Source organism: Bombina bombina, chromosome 2 (genome assembly GCF_027579735.1).
Source record: "Bombina bombina isolate aBomBom1 chromosome 2, aBomBom1.pri, whole genome shotgun sequence".
Taxonomy (NCBI): domain Eukaryota; kingdom Metazoa; phylum Chordata; class Amphibia; order Anura; family Bombinatoridae; genus Bombina; species Bombina bombina.
This window is the reverse complement of record NC_069500.1, coordinates 1,418,444,169-1,418,463,203: the sequence shown is the minus strand read 5'-3', so window position 1 is coordinate 1,418,463,203 and position 19,035 is coordinate 1,418,444,169. Positions and strand designations below refer to the sequence as shown.

The 19,035-nt window shown below is 40.0% G+C and overlaps 1 protein-coding gene across 1 annotated transcript in view; it reads right to left on the bottom strand.

The window, feature by feature from the left end:
• Window positions 1-19,035, bottom strand: part of LOC128650430 (uncharacterized) — a 96,632-nt gene that overhangs the window by 40,887 nt on the left and 36,710 nt on the right. Inside the window, exons 4-5 of the mRNA XM_053704370.1 lie at window positions 15,459-15,539; window positions 13,432-13,584 (exon numbers count right to left, since the gene is read on the bottom strand). Coding sequence (XP_053560345.1) covers window positions 13,432-13,584; window positions 15,459-15,539 — 234 coding nt within the window. The remainder of the gene's footprint in view (window positions 1-13,431; window positions 13,585-15,458; window positions 15,540-19,035) is intronic.

Sequence of the window (19,035 nt, the reverse complement as noted above, 5' to 3'; positions counted from 1 at the left end):
ACAAAAAACATGTACACCAAAGTGAAAACATAATAAACTGAGCCTCCAAACATCCCCAGTGCCTGAAAAAACTGCCATACAATAAACCATTAACCTAAAAGGCTGATTGAATATTTAGACAGAATTAACTGTCAAAGTGCCAAATTCTCCTATATCAAAACAGGGAAAGAAATAGGCACTTACCTCAAAAATCTGTCCGGCAGCAGGACAGCTCACTTGGTATGAGAGGGGCTTCCTACCTCACATGGACCTGTGGAAAAAAGAAAAGGCTGAGTAAACTTACTCAAACTTTCAACCAAGGGCAGCATTAAACTACTTGGGAGGCCCAGTGGGGATTACACCCCACAAGTTCCCAAATGCTTAAAAGCCACCACTTGCTCTACTTAAGAGACTGACATAGACTAAACCCCAAAGAAAACCAGAGCAAACTTGCTCTGCTTAAAAAATAACAAACTCTTGATTGAAGAATCAGACACCTAACTTTACCCCTCCTTGCAACTGATACAAGCAAAGAGAATGACTGGGGATTGTGGGTAGGGGGAGTGGTATTTAACAGCTTTTGCTGTGGTGCTCTTCCCAACAGTAATTAAGATGATCAGTGGACTCACCGTGTCATTAGAAAGAAAAGGGGGAAGGTGGGGAGAGGGGTTTCTCCTGGAGTTTAATATAAAAATCATTATCATTTCTTTAAAAATAACACATTTACTTAGTCCTTGGACTTCAAATCTCAGAGTTACATTATATTCGTTTTGAATATCCATAATTGGGTACAGTATTATCTGCTTTGTATTACCTAATTATCTCAGACCTGATCTCTTCTAATATATCTATATGCCTTACTCATCCAGTAGATTAAAATAGCTTTTAACTTCTTCTGGATCACTAAAAACTTTTATGCCTTCTGAACCTGTGTATTTTAACTTAGCTGGATATATTACTACTGCTTTGTGTCCAGCTGAAATTAGTTTTGTACAAAGTGGAGTCATTTTCCTTCTCTTGTTGAAAGTATCAAAAGAGTAATCATTAAAAATCAAGATCCTTTTCCCATCTATCTCCAGGTTGACTTTTTTTCTAACGAGACTTATAAATTTAATTCTATCCTGAAAGTCTAAAAACTTGACTATCACTGGTCTACATCTTCGATCATTAGAGTATTCTTTCAAGATACCAATTCTATGGACTCTTTACATTTTTAAAGGGAAATCTTTTTCCTCAAAACCTAATGTTCTAGGTAGCTGGTTTGTCATGAATTCCTGCAAATCTTTATACTTATTGCCTTTTTCAAGACCTATGATTCTAATGTTATTTCTGCAAGCTCTATTTTCTAGATCCTCAATCTTTGAGGACATCTCCAAAATTTGTGTAGTATATTTGTTCTGCACCAATTCTAATCTGTTTTGTCTATCTGTTTTGTCTATCTTTTATTTCAGATGCATTCTACCTGAAAAATGTTTTAAATACTCTGCTAATTTAGATACTTCAGATTGGATTTTGTCCAATCGTGGTATAAACATTACTGACAGTTTCCTGACTATTATGTCACCTTCTCATGTTATTAAAGATTCCTCTGCGCTAGCATCCAGGGAAGTTTCACCCTGTGATTTTTTTTCTTGTGTTTTTTGTCTTTTAGACATTGTGGGATTGTGAGCTTTTGTGACAAATGCATCCATGTATGTAGGAAAAAGAAGAAATAAAGTTCAATTCCTTGTGAAGGACACTAAATAGATCTGTGCGTTGTGCAATTCTTTTAGATCATTTAAACAAACTGTGACTAATAAAGTGAAGGAATCAATATATTAGGTGCACTTTTAAATTTCCTCTGGGTGTAGAGAGAGTAAATGTATTTTAGTTTAATATCCAATATCTAGGGGGAATTCCCGAAGATTTTCCCAAAAAGTAAGGAAGGTATTAAGATAATTACCACCACTTTCCCAGATCGTTTTTTCTTGTTGTTGTTGCTCCCCCCCTTTTTTTTTTCTTTCCTTTTTTCCCCCTTTTTTCTCCCTTTTTTTTTTTTTATAAAAGGATTTATATATATATATATATATATATATATATATATAAAACAGTGAACAAGAACCTTTGTTCTGGGTGATATTAGTGCCAGTGACGCTTAGATTAAGGTTAACATTTACATGTTGCTATGACACCTGCCGAAAAGGAGACCACCAGTGTCAAATGTTTACAAATAAGTTATCACAGATAAATTATGTTTCAGGTTAGACTGAGAAAAAAATCACTATCTACAAAATACAGCATTTAATAGTTCTAAACTTAGTATAGATTGTGCTGTTCCTTGATCTTTTTAACTAATAATTTTATCTTATCTTCAGTAAATACCCTATAGACTGAACATGCAGTATTATATATAATTATCTAACTAACATGGTAAAACAGGCTACTATAATCTAACAGCAATGAGTCTACCCTGTAGTAATATAGCTATAATAGAATAATTTGTTATCTTAAACAGTTATTAACAATTGTTGAATTCAGTAAGAATTTCTATACAATATAGAGCAAACAGAAACATGTCTCCAGCATTGGATGACCTATATTAAATAGGGTAGGATATTTTCCTGCAGGAATATAAGTCCTGGTGAGAGAAAAGTCCAGAAAGACTTAAAAATGAGAGAAAAAAACAAAACAAAAAAAAACATTCCTATAGATCTGTAATAGAGTGGAGAGTCAAATTAATCACAGTTCTGCAGTTTAGGAATGAGTATATTTATCCATATATCCCTTTAGAAGTTCAAAATAATACTAAAAATAGAGCCCTTAAACTTGTTACCAGGCACTTACTGAAGAGAGAGGAAAACAAATATGTAAGCTTTAGTCCTCAGTCGTTGAGACTTAAGTACTGATTTTTAGTAGTAAAACAGTAGTTGGAATACTGTGGAATACTGTTGGAATACTGTGCAGGAATACTGTCCACCAATTAATCTCCAAAGACAGAGCCCGATATAATAAAAAGTAAAAAAAAAGTACTTAGCTTGAATCCGGAGGGCAAGGCTTATGCTTCACCCACTTAACTTGAGGCATAGATTCCATGAGCAAGCTTTCCTCCAGATTCAGAAGCTTTTAGTGACCCAGTTATGATGCTTTGATCTGCATTTGGTCTTCTCCTATCCTGGTGACAAGAGGCTGTAAGTCGTGGTATAGCCCACTCATTCTGTCGTCAAGTCTCCAGGGCACTGGGAGCCAATTGCAAAGCAGCATGCAGATGTTCCGAAAGCAAGGTGAGAGTCGTTCTATCCAACACACAAATGGGCTTCTGCACGAAGGATTCTCCTATTCCGGCGGTATGCAGCTGAGAAAGGCGGTGTAATCCAACTTCTCTGCTGACAAACCGCCAGAGTCCTGGGAGAGTGCAGTCTCTTTTCCACTGCCCCTGTCACCCTCTTAATGCCAGCTACAGTATATACAAGTGAGACGTCAGATCATACCCATGTCACCCTCTTAATGCCAGCTATATACAAGTGAGAATTCAGATCATACCCATACCCCTGCATCCCTGTTAATGCCAGCTACATACAAGTGAGACTTCAACTCATACCCATGCTCCTGCCTCCCTCTTAATGCCAGCTATATACAAGTGAGACTTCAGATTATACCCATGCCCCTGCATCCCTGTTAATGCCAGCTACATATAAGTTAGACTTCAACTCATAACCATGCTCCTGCCTCCCTCTTAATGCCAGCTATATACAAGTGAGACTTCAGATTATACCCATGCCCCTGCATCCCCGTTTAATGCCAGCTATATACAAGTGAGACTTCAGCTCATACCCATGCCCCTGTCACCCTATTAATGCCAGCTGTATACAAGTGAAATGTCAGCTCATACCCATGTCCCTGCCTCCCTCTTAATGCCAGCTATATACAAGTGAGACTTCAGCTCATACCCATGCCCCTTTCACCCTATTAATGCCAGCTGTATACAAGTGAGATTTAAGCTCATACCCATGTCCCTGCCTCCATATTAATGCCAGCTATATACAAATGAGACTTCAGCTCATACCCATGCCCCTGCCTCCCTCTTAATGCCAGCTATATACAAGTGAGACTTCAGCTCATACCCATGCCCCTGTCACCCTATTAATCCCAGCTGTATACAAGTGAGACTTCAGCTCATACCCATGTCCCTGCCTCCCTCCTAATGTCAGCTGTATATAAGTGTGACTTCAGCTCATTCCCATGCCCCTGCCTCCCTCTTAATGCCAGTTATATACAAGTGAGACTTCAGCTCATACCCATGCCCCTTTCACCCTATTAATGCCAGCTGTATATAAGTGAGATTTCAGCTCATACCCATGTCCCTGCCTCCCTCTTAATGCCAGCTATATACAAGTGAGACTTCAGCTCATACCCATGCCCCTGCCTCCCTCTTAATGCCAGCTATATACAAGTGAGACTTCAGCTTATTCCCATGCCCCTGCCTCCCTCTTAATGCCAGCTATATACAAGCAAGACTTCAGCTCATACCCATGCCCCTGTCACCCTATTAATAACAGGAGAAGTGGACCGAGCGCTACACCCAGGGCCTTAAGCTTACTAACTATATAGCCTCCTAGTAGGCTAACAATACAAAAGTTAAAATGGGGAGAGAGTAAGCGCTAAAAAGGCTAGTAAAAGGTACATTTTAATACATATAAAAATTTACAAATGGCAATCAGACGCATGGATCCATGTCTGACTTAACAAAAAAAAAATATATATATATAATAAACAAATCTAAAAATATCTAAAAATATCCAATGGAGTATAGCATGTGACGCTGACTTAGTGAGCCAGTGATGAGGAGTTAGGACATGTACATTCAATAATATAAACAACCTAAGTGAGTGATTGAGTGCACACAATAGCTTTCAACAAAGAAAAATAGCATTCACAAAAAATAGTGTTCACAAAAATTGGCGTACATAAAAAATGTTCAAATGTTCAACCGGTTATATGTAAGTGAATCCAGTAGTGTTTCCTCCAAAGTGACGTGTAGAAATATAACGTGAAGTCAATAATAGTAGAATGTAAACGTTGAGTGGGTCAAATTATTGTGGTTCAGCTGCTAAATTAAAAAATTGTAAATCCGTGAGGTGTATAAAAATAAAAATAAAAATAACTTGTGAAAAAATCCACGTGGAAAACTTGAATTCAAATGATAAACAAAGGTCAAAAATCAAAAGACAAAAATCAAAAGACAAAAATATCAAAAGACAAAAATAGAAAATCAGTGATAATATTAAAAAGCACTAAAGATCTAGTGAAAACAAATCCTTAATTCAGATGTTAAAAATCCTTGGTAAGATCCATAACAAACAAATACATCGATAAAATACCTAAAAGGGAACAAAAGAGAAACAAATAGTGCAACACTGTATATGATATATAATATAGGTAATTAAAACCAAGCTCACCAGTATGCCAACGCGTTTCGGCCTAGACTAGGCCTTTCTCAAGACTATACTGTATCAGAAAATCTGGGAGCTTTAAGTAGGGTCAGTGTTGAAATGATTGGTGCTGTTTTGGCGCCATTTTTAGAGGCACCTCCCTTTCCTGTTTCACCCATTGCATCTCTGGGATATTTCCTATGTTATGTTTCCTGTTTCACCCATTGCATCTCTGGGATATTTCCTATGTTATGTTTCCTGTTTCACCCATTGCATCTCTGGGATATTTCCTATGTTATGTTTCCTGTTTCACCCATTGCATCTCTGGGATATTTCCTATGTTATGTTTATGTTTTCCCATCTTAAAGGTTAATTGGTTCCTATTATTGCCACAAATTCTAGTATAAATCTAGATTTTCCTATTTATTTGTTTTTTATTTTCATTATTAGGTAATAGTAGCGTTTTGTCAATGTTGTTATTATTATATTCTGTGTTAACTCAGCTAGTTTTCTGGGCGGGTTTCCCCTTTCTTTGGGCTCAAATTGCTTATTTATTTACATGGACTGGTTCTCATTTATGAATTGCCCCTGTTGATGTCAAAAACTTAATTTCAAATGCGATCTTATTTTGAAAATTGCTATGACCGGAAGTGGCCTGGTATCGCGGCATCAACTTCCGTTTTAGCTTTTGGGAGACATTGTTTATTCGATTCACCGGTCTCTATCATGTGACCGGAAGTTCTTTGGTCCACCGGTCTGCATCATATGACCGGAAGGTGCAGCATCATATTCCCCATTAACTTATGGGATATGTAGTTCCCTCACTTATTAGGACTACAGATCTTTCTCAGATATTCGGTATTACCCGATCTTACTATGGCTCATTGTCTCTGTGTCTATAACATATAATGTCAGAGTCAATGTGCCAATATGTAATAGAATCGGTTACTGAGAATAGTCAATTCTTTGAATAATGTATGTAATTTCTTACAATGCTAATCTGTCACTGCTTATAGTAAAACTGCTTCTAATAAAACTCGCTATATTAATTCTAAGCACATTCTTGGATCCTAATAAAACTCACTTTCTTAATTCTAGGCACATTCTTGGATCCTAATATTGAATAGCTTTACAATTTACTTTTATTTGTTCATACTTTCGTAATGGATAGCCGTTTCACTGCTTCCTTCTAGTTCTTTTGAAAATAAAGCCTATGGGTATTCTCAAGGAGCCATTACCCATGTCCCTGCCTCCCTCTTAATGTCAGCTGTATACAAGTGTGACTTCAGCTCATTCCCATGCCCCTGCCTCCCTCTTAATGCCAGTTATATACAAGTGAGACTTCAGCTCATACCCATGCCCCTTTCACCTTATTAATGCCAGCTGTATATAAGTGAGATTTCAGCTCATACCCATGTCCCTGCCTCCCTCTTAATGCCAGCTATATACAAGTGAGACTTCAGCTTATTCCCATGCCCCTGCCTCCCTCTTAATGCCAGCTATATACAAGCAAGACTTCAGCTCATACCCATGCCCCTGTCACCCTATTAATGCCAGTTATATACAAGTGAGACTTCAGCTCATTCCCATGCCCCTGTCTCCCTCTTAATGCCAGCGATATACAAGTGAGACTTCAGATCACAGGTCATCACCGGCAGCCGAAGCTCACCGCAGCGCCCATGGCAACGGCAATGGCAACGGACAAAGCGGTGGCCGGGCGGCGTGACTTTCTTAATTCTAGGCACATTCTTGGATCCTAATATTGAATAGCTTTACAATTTACTTTTATTTGTTCATACTTTCGTAATGGATAGCCGTTTCACTGCTTCCTTCTAGTTCTTTTGAAAATAAAGCCTATGGGTATTCTCAAGGAGCCATTACCCATGTCCCTGCCTCCCTCTTAATGTCAGCTGTATACAAGTGTGACTTCAGCTCATTCCCATGCCCCTGCCTCCCTCTTAATGCCAGTTATATACAAGTGAGACTTCAGCTCATACCCATGCCCCTTTCACCTTATTAATGCCAGCTGTATATAAGTGAGATTTCAGCTCATACCCATGTCCCTGCCTCCCTCTTAATGCCAGCTATATACAAGTGAGACTTCAGCTTATTCCCATGCCCCTGCCTCCCTCTTAATGCCAGCTATATACAAGCAAGACTTCAGCTCATACCCATGCCCCTGTCACCCTATTAATGCCAGTTATATACAAGTGAGACTTCAGCTCATTCCCATGCCCCTGTCTCCCTCTTAATGCCAGCGATATACAAGTGAGACTTCAGATCACAGGTCATCACCGGCAGCCGAAGCTCACCGCAGCGCCCATGGCAACGGCAATGGCAACGGACAAAGCGGTGGCCGGGCGGCGTGACATAGCCCCCCACTAAAGGGTTCCCTTCGGGAACCAGAGTCGGTTTCAAAGGATGAGCAGCATGGAACCTGGAGACCAAACATGGAGCATGCACATCACGAGCAGGAACCCAGGAATGATCTGCCACAGAGTAACCCTTCCAAAGCACAAGGTACTGCAGTTGCCTGCGCCTGTATCTGGAGTCTAGGATCTTATCAACCTCATACTCAGGGTCACCATGAACCAAGAGCGGAGGAGGAGGAGGTCGGAGCTCAGAATATCTATTCTTGATGTAGGACTTGAGCAATGAGATGTGGAAGACTGGGTGTATGCGCAGGGTTCTGGGCAAGGCCACTTTGTAGGCAACAGGAGACAGTCTTTTAAGGGCCAATATACCTAGGCCCTAATTTATGACTGAGTTGATGTAGACGAACATGTCAAGTAGAGACCCAGACACGTTCACCTACCGAAAAGGCACGAACAGTAGCTCGCTGATGATCAGCAAACCTCCTGTATTTGGAGACAGCTGAACGTAGCTGAGAGCGAATACATTGCCAATGAGTAGTGAGCTTATTAACATGTTGGTCTGCAGCAGGAACCCCTGTTGAATGAGCAGAAAGAGGAAAGACACGAGGTTGGTAGCCTGCTGCGGCTTGAAATGGAGAACATCGTAGAGAAGAGTGCCAATGAGTGTTCTTTGCCAGTTCGGCTAAGGGCAACAATTTAGACCAATTGGTATGAAAATAATTAACATAAGCTCTAAGATAGGCTTTGAGATCCTGATTCGCTCTCTCTGTCAGCCCATTAGTCTGGGGATGGTAGCCAGAAGACAAGGAAACAGTGGTTCCAATCAATTTGCAAAAAGCTTTCCAAAAGGTAGAGATGAATTGAGGGCCTCTGTCGGAAACAATTTAATAATTCTTGGGCAGAGGGTAGCTTGTGTAAGGGTATAAAATGAGCAAGTCTGGAGAACCGATCCACCACAACCCAGATAAACGTATGATGGTCAGAAGAAGGAAGGTCTACAATGAAATCCATTGTTATGTGTGTCCAAGGTTGTTTGGGAATGGATAACGGTTGGAGCAAGCCAGGAAACAAGGATCAGGGAGTCTTATTGGCAACACAAGTTATGCAGGCCTTTACATAATCCTGAGAGTCAGACTTCATGGTAGGTCACCATATGTCGGGAAAGAAGCTTAAAAGTTCTTGTCAAACCTAGATGTCCTGACAGTTTGCTATCATGAGCCTAGGATAGCACAGGGGTGCGTAGGTTCGGAGGTACAAAGAAGATATCAGGAGCCACAGGGCCTTCAGGAGGCTTTCTAGACTGAGCACGTTGCAGTCTTTGAAGTAGAGTGGTGTTAAGTTGAGCAACCACACAGGAAGGGGGTATGATGTGTTCGATAGGAGCTTCAGAAGAGTCACTAGACTGAGGAAACTGACGGGAAAGGGTGTCAGCCTTTTTATTCTTAGTTTCAGGAAGATAAGAGACTACAAAGTTAAAACAGGAAAAGAACAAGGCCCATCTGGCCTGTCGAGGATTGAGTCGATGAGCAGTCTCTAGATACATCAGATTCTTGTGGTCAGTGAGAATTTTAATGGGGTTGGCAGTACCCTCTAGCCAATGATGCCATTCAGTGTGGACCATCTTAATGGCTAAGAGTTCACGATTACCCACATTGTAATTCCTCTCTGCTGGAGTAAAGTGTTGTGAGAAAATGGCTACAGGGTGGACTTTAGAGGTTAAAGGATCCCTTTGGGTTAAGACTGCTCCAGCTCCTATCTCGGAGGCGTCAACCTCTTAAGTGAATTGCAGGTCAGGATCAGGATGGTGGAGCACAGGAGCAGAACAAAAGTCCTTTTTCAGACGAGAGAAGGCATCCACAGCTTCAGGAGGCCAATTCTTGCAGTCTCTGTTCCGTTTAGTCAACTCAGTGAGTTGAGCAACTACTTGGGAGAAGTTCTTTATAAACTTGCGGTAATAATTGGAGAACCCCAAGAATTTCTGTAGTTCTTTTAATTAGGTGGGTTGAGGCCATTGCAGAACTGCGCTTAGCTTAGAAGGATCCATGGCAAAACCCTCCTTTGAGATGACATAACCAAGGTACTGGATCTGAACTTGATCAAACTCACATTTCTCCAGTTTGGCTACCAGAGAATTGACTCTGAGGCAAAGAAGTACCTGTCTTACGTGTTCATGATGCTCCTCAAGGGTGGAGGAGAAAATAAGGATGTCATCCAGGTAGACGATGACAGTGCGATTGAGGAGGTCACAGAAGACATCATTGACAAATGCTTAAAAGACTGCAGGGGCATTACACAGCCCAAAAGGCACTACAAGGTATTCGTAATGCCCTTATCTCGTGTTGAAGGCAGTCTTCCATTCATGCCCTGGGAAGATACGAATAAGATTGTACGCCCCACGTAGGTCCAACTTAGTGAAGTAGCGAGCATTTTGGAGTGAATCGTAAGGTTCAGTGATCAAAGGAATGGGATAGCGATTCTTGATAGTTATGTTGTTTAGGGCTCTGTAGTCAATACAGGGTCTGAGCCCAGCATCCTTCTTACCGACTAAAAAGAAGCCAGCACCGGCAGGAGAAGAGGAAGGGCGAATAAAACCTTTAGTTAGGTTCTCTTGGATATAGTCCTCCATGGCCTTGGTTTCAGCTTTGGTGAGTGGATAAGTCCTCCCTTTAGGAAGTGGGGTTCCAGGAAAGAGGTCAATTTTACAGTCGTAAGGACGGTGGGATGGCAGCACATTAGCTGCTTTCCTTTCAAACACATATGTAAAATCTGCATATACTGAGAAAAGGCTTGAAGGGGTCTGTAGACTAGGTATGGGGATGCGGTGCAGAGGAGTAACCTTAACAAGGCAGGAGTGGAAGCAGAATGTACCCCAGGAGGTCAACTGTCCATCAGCCCAGTCGAACTGTGGATTGTGTATACAAAGCCAAGGAAGACCAAAGATGACAGGTTGTGCTGGAGAATGAATGACATTAAACTGCAACTGTTCGGTATGAAGGACTCCCACAGTCAGGGTTAGGGGTGCTGATTTGAAATGGATTAAACCTGATCCAAGGGGAGTGCCATCCAGAGTAGTTATTTTGAGACATTGTTTTTTCTGCAGAAGAGGCAAGCCTGCCTGAATCATAAAATAGTGATCAAGAAAATTTCCAGCTGCCCCTGAATCAATAAACATAGAAACATAGAAACATAGATATTGACGGCAGATAAGAGCCATAGGCCCAGCAAGTCTGCCCGACCTTACCTAACAGTATAAACTTATCTAGTTCGTAGGATAGCCCTATGCTTGTCCCATGCATTTTTAAAGTCCCCCACAGTGTTTGTTGCTACTACCTCTTGAGGAAGTTTATTCCATAAATCAATCACTCTTTCTGTAAAGAAGTGCTTCCTCAAATTACTCCTGAATCAACTACCCTTTAGCTTGAGCTCATGACCCCTTGTTCTTGAATTTTCCATTTTATGTAAAATACCCACAGCCTCAGTTTTACTAAACCCTTTAATGTACTTGAAAGTTGCTATCATATCACCTCTTTCCATTCTCTCCTCTAAGCTATACATATTTAGGTCATTGAGCCTATCCTGGTAAGTTTTATTTTTTAGACCATGTACCATTTTGGTAGCCCTCCTTTGCACAGATTCAAGTTTGTTAATATCCTTCTGAAGATATGGTCTCCAGAACTGCACACAATACTCAAGATGAGGCCTAACTAATGATCTATAAAGTGGCATAAGAACCTTACTATTTCTGCTGCAAATACCTCTACCAATACATCCAAGCATTCTGCTAGCCTTACTCGCTGCATTACTACATTGTTTACTAAGTTTTAAATCATCTGAAATAATAATTCCCAAGTCCTGTTCCTCATCTGTAACAGTCAGTAAAGTGTCATTGAGTCTGTAATTAACATTTGGATTTTTCTTCCCTAAATGCATTATTTTACACTTTGCTGTGTTAAACTTTAGATCCCAGTGGTTTGTCCAATCCTCCAATTGTTGTATATCACTTCTCATTTTGTCTACCCCCCCTGGAACATCCACTCTTTTGCAAATTTTTGTATCATCTGCAAAGAGACTTGAGTGGGGACAGAATGCTGAAGAAAGGTAAGGGTAACAGGTACCAGGATCAGAGAAGAGTGAGGGGATTTAGTAGTGACCACGCTTAGAGGTACCCCAGTTTTATTTTCTGAGCATTGGCTTTTCCTAGCAGAATATCACAATTCTTAAGTTGATGTGAGTTAGAACCACAATAGAAACACAGTCTCAATCTCCTTCTTCTCTGTCTTTCAGATTCTGTGGGTTTGAGGGAGGTGAGATCCATGGGTTCCGCTACAGAGGTAGCTGGAGGTGGTGAAGGGATAAAGGGTAGTCTAGAGACCAGACAGGTAGGAGGACGAGAGGGAGGGATTCTACGAGTTCCGTCTCTCTCAGCTTGTCTCTCCTGAAAGCGAGAATCCAGACTGATACAAAGTGTAATGAATTCATCCAGGGAAGAATGAACATCACTATAAGTAAGCTCGTCCTTGATGCGCTCATGCAAGCCTCTCCTAAAGGCCGCCTTAAGAGCACTGCCATCCCAACTGGTCTCAAGTGCCAAGGTGCGAAACTCACTGGCGTATTGTTCCACAGTTCTATTGCTCTGGCAGAGATTCAAGAGAAAGTACTCTGCAGCAGAAGCACGGCTCGAAGTCCCAAACACAGAAGATAATGCAGAAATTAAGGCATCAGCATCATTCAGGAGATGAGCGCTCTGTTCCAAAAGGGGAGACCCAGGCCAGGGCCTTGTCTTTCAATAAAGTAATGATAAAAATGATCTTTGACTGATGAGACTGGAAGGTGTGAGGATCATTGCGAAAGTGCAGCTGGTTAAGAAAACCCCTACAATCAGTAGTACCATCATAATTGTCAGGCAAAGGTATCCGGGTATACTTCTTGAAGCAGGGGAAGATGTTGCAGCACTGGCAGCTGGGTTCTTTTCTGCAACCAGTGAGGAGAGCATAGCGGATATAGCCTCTAGTTTAGAATCCAAATTCTGCAAGTGTATGGTATGGGTTCCCAGCATCTGTCCCTGAAGAGTGACTGCTCTTGCTACCTCATGTGGTTTCATGTCCCAAGTATAATGTAATGCTTATGGGATATCTCTCTATCAGACTAAACTTAATATACCCCTGCCCCTGCCTCCCTCTTAATGCCAGCTACATACAAGTTAGACTTCATATCATACCCATGCACCTGCCTCCCTCTTAATGCCAACTATATACACGTGAGACTTCAGATCATACCCATGCACCTGCCTCCCTCTTAATACCAGCTATATACACGTGAGACTTCAGATCATACCCATGCCTCTGCCTCACTCTTAATGCCAGCTATATACAAGTGAAACTTCAGATCATACCCATGCCCCTGTCATCCTCTTAATGCCAGCTATATACAAGTGAGACTTCAGATCATACCCATGCACCTGCCTCCCTCTTAATGCCAGCTATATACAAGTGAGACTTCAGATCATTCCCATGCACCTGCCTCCCTCTTAATGCCAGCTGTATATAAGTGAGACTTCATCTCATATTCATGCCCATGCCTCCCTCTTAATCCCAGCTATATGCAAAGTGAGACTTCAGATCATACCCATTAGACTTTATATCTGACACACAGTCCCTGCAGCTCCTTACATTGAGAACCAGTGTCCTCTTGCTGTTCCAATTGGCTTGCAGTTTGCATCTCCAGTTGCTCAGTGGAGTCCTGGCTGCTGTTGAGGGTGGCTAGCTCGGTGCCTCTGTGGGTGTCTAGGTTGCCATTTCCTCTGGGGTTTCGGTTTGTTTTACCTTTAAAGCGAGAGGAAAATCAATATGAAACTTTTATGATTCAGAGTATATAAGGAAATAAACACATAAGGTTTGCTCACAATCAGTCGGCTTCCGAAAATGATTAGGAGCAGAGTTTCTTGGGTGGCACAATGCTATATTGTATATTTATTAAAATCCTGCAGCCACAAATGAGTTTTCAACAGAAAAGCAACCGAAAAGGACTTTGAATGTCAACTGCCTGTTTTCAACATTGGGAGGTCTCTTGAAACTGACACATACAATAGCCTATTCACACCTCTTAAGGTAACAGCAAAGTTCTATTTATGGAATCATTTTGTTCACTCAGCAAGGACAAAACTCATTTACATGTGTGATATTAATCTAAGTCTTCACAAGACACCCTCAACATTCCATATCCATATGAACACAATATGCATCTTGGTAGGATAGACATACTTCTGTAGGCACATCAGGACAACATCTATGAATGGCGTGATTTCATATTCATATGTGATTGTATTTCTCACTCATACTGGTGTGATTGTCAAAAACAGTACTGGTGTTATTAAAATCAGGTTTTTAATTGCGGCTTTCTGAGTTAACCATTGTAATCCGCTTCCATCCACACCACTGCTAACCCATCTAAATGCACTGCCCTGGTGCTGTCACACTGCTCCTCCGTTCTGCTGTGGCCATTGCCATGGACACAGGCACTCCTCCTGTTGCTAGGGATACGGCAGTGTGACTGCAGCACGGTGATGACATCATCACAGCCCGTCCTGCCTTCCCTATGTAAAGGCCTCAGTCTCTCTTACCTGTGCCCAAGTATAGGTGTTACGTCTTGTGCTCTTGGGTGCTGTATATCTGTATGCTGATTTGCTGAATTGCTGAATTGATTCACTGTTGCTGAACTCTGCCTGTTTTGACTAATCTGCTTGCCTTAACCCCTGAATTGCTGGATTGCTTTACCGTTGATGAACTCTGCTTGTTTTGACTACTCTGCTTGCCTTAACCCCTGAATTGCTGGATGGCGTTACCGTTGATGAACTCTGCCTGTTTTGACTACTCTGCTTGCCTTAACCCCTGAATTGCTGGACTGCTTTACTGTTGATGAACTCTGCCTGTTTTGACTACTCTGCTTGCCTTAACCTCTGCATTGCTAGATTGCTTAACTGTTGATGAACTTTGCCTGTCTGACCATTCTATTGGTTTACCCCTGAACTGTTATACTGCTGGATATTCTTTTGTTGCTGACTCCGAGTCCTGCTTGTTCCCAGTCCTTCTATTGGTTTACCCCTGAACTGCCATACTGCTGGATTACTTTCCTGTTGCCGCTGAGTACTGCTTACCTCATTTCACAAACTTTCTCTCTGCTCTGGGTTATTACCTATCATTCCACTTGACGCCGGGATAAGAAGACTACTGGCCAAGTTTGGTCTGATAGTAGAATATCCCACGAGCATTACAGGTGCTCAGTCTAACCGGTCTAATGGATGTGTATAGTTTGGCTAGTGATAGTCTAGCGCCACCCTGGTGCTCAGTCTAACCAGTATAATAGATGTGTATAGTTTGGCTAGTGATGGTCTAGCGCCACCCTGGTGCTCACAATCCAACTAATATTTTGTGAGGATCCGAATGCAGAAATAAGCAGGGGCTTGTGCCCATCGGATATTTTTGTAGCCGGATTCTTGTAAACGATCCCCACTCTAAGACCTGGATTTGCACAGATCTTACTGTGGGAATCTTTTTAAGAAATCAATCCGGCTACAAAAATATCAGAAGGGCACAAGTGGCTGCTTATTTCTGCATTCGGATTCTCACGAAAGACCCATATCCGCATTCCTAATAAGTATTTCTGTGGTCTGTGAAATATCAGAATTGTGACTACTTACATTTTACTAGAAGGAAAATCATAAATTTTATGAGCAGAAGAATCATCAGCAGGACAGCATATGCCTGGAACCAAGGAATAGCTTAAAAAAATAAATAAAGAGACATCGTTATAGAAACCCAGAAAACTTACATTGGTTAAACAGTGAATTTTGTTAGATTGGAATCTCAGTGATTACTTTGTGCCAAATAATCATGATAAAGTTAAGATATTGCCATAGAATCACAAACAAAGTATTTTTGTGCTATAAGAAAACAGTGAGCTCTGTTATGTTACCAGTGTTTAATCAGACAATCATTATAAGTTATGATTTTGTGCTATAAGGAAACAGTGAGTTCTGTTATGTTACCAGTGTTTAATCAGACAATCATTATAAGTTATGATTTTGTGCTATAAGGAAACAGTGAGTTCTGTTATGTTACCAGTGTTTAATCAGACAATCATTATAAGTTATGAATTTGTGACCATTGTGTGCATTCTTCTTATATAATACCAAAACTCTTTATAACATAAATTAGTGCTTTACCATAACATCTTTATAAGAGTGTTTTAGAGCAATGTTTCTCAACCGCGGCCCTCAAGTACCCCCAACAGTTGAGGTTTTTATTATAGTGAACCAGTGCACAGGTGAAATAATCAGCTGATGGGTGAGAGCAGGTTAGTAACCATGGTTACTGATCAGCTGATTACGTCACCTGTGCACTGGTTCAGATATAATGAAAACATGGTCTGTTGGAGGTACTTGAGGACCGCGGTTGAGAAACACTGTTTTAGAGAACATTAGATTACTATACGTTAGCAGCACAGCAATCTATTGCATAAGACCTGAGTACAAAACCAGGGCTACATCATATGCAAGTCGCTAAAATGGAGACGCTATACAAAAGTCAGCCAAACCACCATTTTAATAGTTGTTCCATTTTAGAGGCCATATTAAAGGAAATTACTAATTTGGAGTCATGAAAGTGTAACTACTTATTCTTGAAGCACGTACAGGGTAGTGACTTGTAGCTTTATTTAGTAACTGGTATGTTACCTAGCAACACTCCCTCAGTCTCCAAAAACAACTGGATTCTATGATATGTCCTAAGAACAGTAAAAAGAACAGTGAACATTATTTTAGCATAATTTCTGTAATACAAAATATTAATATAATTAAGCATTATACACGCTTTTTTAATTTGTAATACAATTAATTTGTAGTAATTTTTAAATGATAAAACAAACCCAAAATCTGTTAAAACCATTTAAAATTGTGGTAGCAAAATGTGTATTGTTTTGCAGTTCAAGGACAACCCTTTTGATAAAAGCTGTGGTCATTAAGGGTATGAACTCATGTGCCTGTCAAACAATCACAGTCTAGCATTTTACAGGGTCATTGTTCTAAATCCTGCAGGATAACCTTCTGTTTTAAATATATGTGATAGAAAAGCAAAAATAAAGCATGTTGTTTAAATGTACTAAACATAGCTAAACATTGTGTGCCAGATTACAAGTGGAGAATTATTTTAACGTTCCCGCTCAAGCGTTAACTTTGCTAGAGGTAAGCATTTTGCTCACGTCGGGTTTCACTTGTATTATGTGTTGAAAGAAAGAGTTTTCACTTGCGCCCTAACGCGACGATTGTAAAAACGAATTATATCGTGCACACAATAACCTATTCCCCCATAGAAGTCAATGGAGCAAAAAGTTGGAAAAGAAAACTAACACCCTACTCGCGCATAAACCTGACTGCATATTCTCAATTGCGCTAACCCGAAAAGAAAATATGAATATTTCATATTCCAATGTTCTTCACATAGCAGATTATGTTCTATTTATTTATATATATATATATATATATATATATATATATATATATATATATATATATATACACACACACACATATGTATATGTATGTGTGTATATATTTATATATATTTATATATATATGTATATATACACACAGAAATCTAAAAAGACAAGCGCACAAAAACACCTCTCATAGTGCAAATCAGTTTAATAAAAACAAACAAACACATATAAAACAATTATTCCCTAGGGTATTCCCTACTCACAAAAAGAGACCTCAATCATATGAGGTAAGGAAGGGCAGATGGATGTTAAAGTGTCCCCACTTGTTCCACAAACGATATTGCCAGAGGTTCCTCAATGCAATACAGTTCCGGTTTATCCAAATGTCCTTAATAGCAAAAACGGCCAATCTTTACAATTGTAGACTCTTGATCAATGTCCACTATTTAAAAAAAAAAAAGAAGTAAAAATGCTGTGAATACGCTATGAGTAGCTGTAAGTACACAGGACCCAACTCAGCGTGTATGTGAAACGCGTAAGGCCATGCCCACCTTACGTAATTTGCGACATACACGCTGAGTTGGGTCCTGTGTACTTACAGATACTCATAGCGTATTCACAGCATTTTTACAGCGTTTTTTTTTTTTAAATAGTGGACATTGATCAAGAGTCTACAATTGTAAAGATTGGCCGTTTTTGCTATTAAGGACATTTGGATAAACCGGAACTGTATTGCATTGAGGAACCTCTGGCAATATCGTTTGTGGAACAAGTGGGGACACTTTAATATCCATCTGCCCTTCCTTACCACATATGATTGAGGTCTCTTTTTGTGAGTAGGGAATACCCTAGGGAATAATTGTTTTATATGTGTTTGTTTGTTTTTATTAAACTGATTTGCACTATGAGAGGTGTTTTTGTGCGCTTGTCTTTTTAGATTTCTGCAGCTGTACCTTATTACTCAACCTGAACCTTGAGTTTGTTTTGGATGAGCAGCACTGCACACCTTTTCCTGACACCATTACAGTTCGACAACAGAAGGATAAGACTTTTTTATATTTTGCACTTTTTTATATGTCATTAATATATCACTGCAATATATAGTAATTATTGAATTTACTTCTGTCTAATAACCATATTAATAACCATATTGATTCTATATACCTAAGCATTTGAATAATTATTAATATCCACTGTGAGTGTGCGCAACTCTTTCTGTAGTAGTGACAACATTTAGGTGTACCTACTTCTATAGTATCTTTCTAAACATATATATACATATATATATATATGCAAACAATTTCCAGCTCAGCCCACCAAGTGTCAACCGCCTGGGTGCAAAAATAAGCAATATAAGTAATCCAGTCAGATGCACTCTCAGGTCTTTTCAATAGGTTCTTTAATGGAACGTTTTCGGGGTTCACAACCCCTTCATCAGCATAAGCAAATAACCAAATATCACACAATTTATAGTGTATCAAAACAGTGTCTCACCAAACAATTTTGCTTCCAAAAAGTGCGCCAAAATACAGAGTGTGGAACGCATCTTGCGTTCCACCGTGATCATGCCAACCGGAAGTGATGTCACTTCCGGATTCGCGACATGATTAAAACATATATACATTGCTTTGTATTGCATTTAATGACAATTTACAATGTGCTCAAAATTACCTAATAGATAATTGAAAACTGATGTCAACCAAAAAATTTAATTACCTGTGATCTGCACATTAAATATTATAGTGTGAATCAATCGTCATAGTAACCGTAGCCATGGTTAC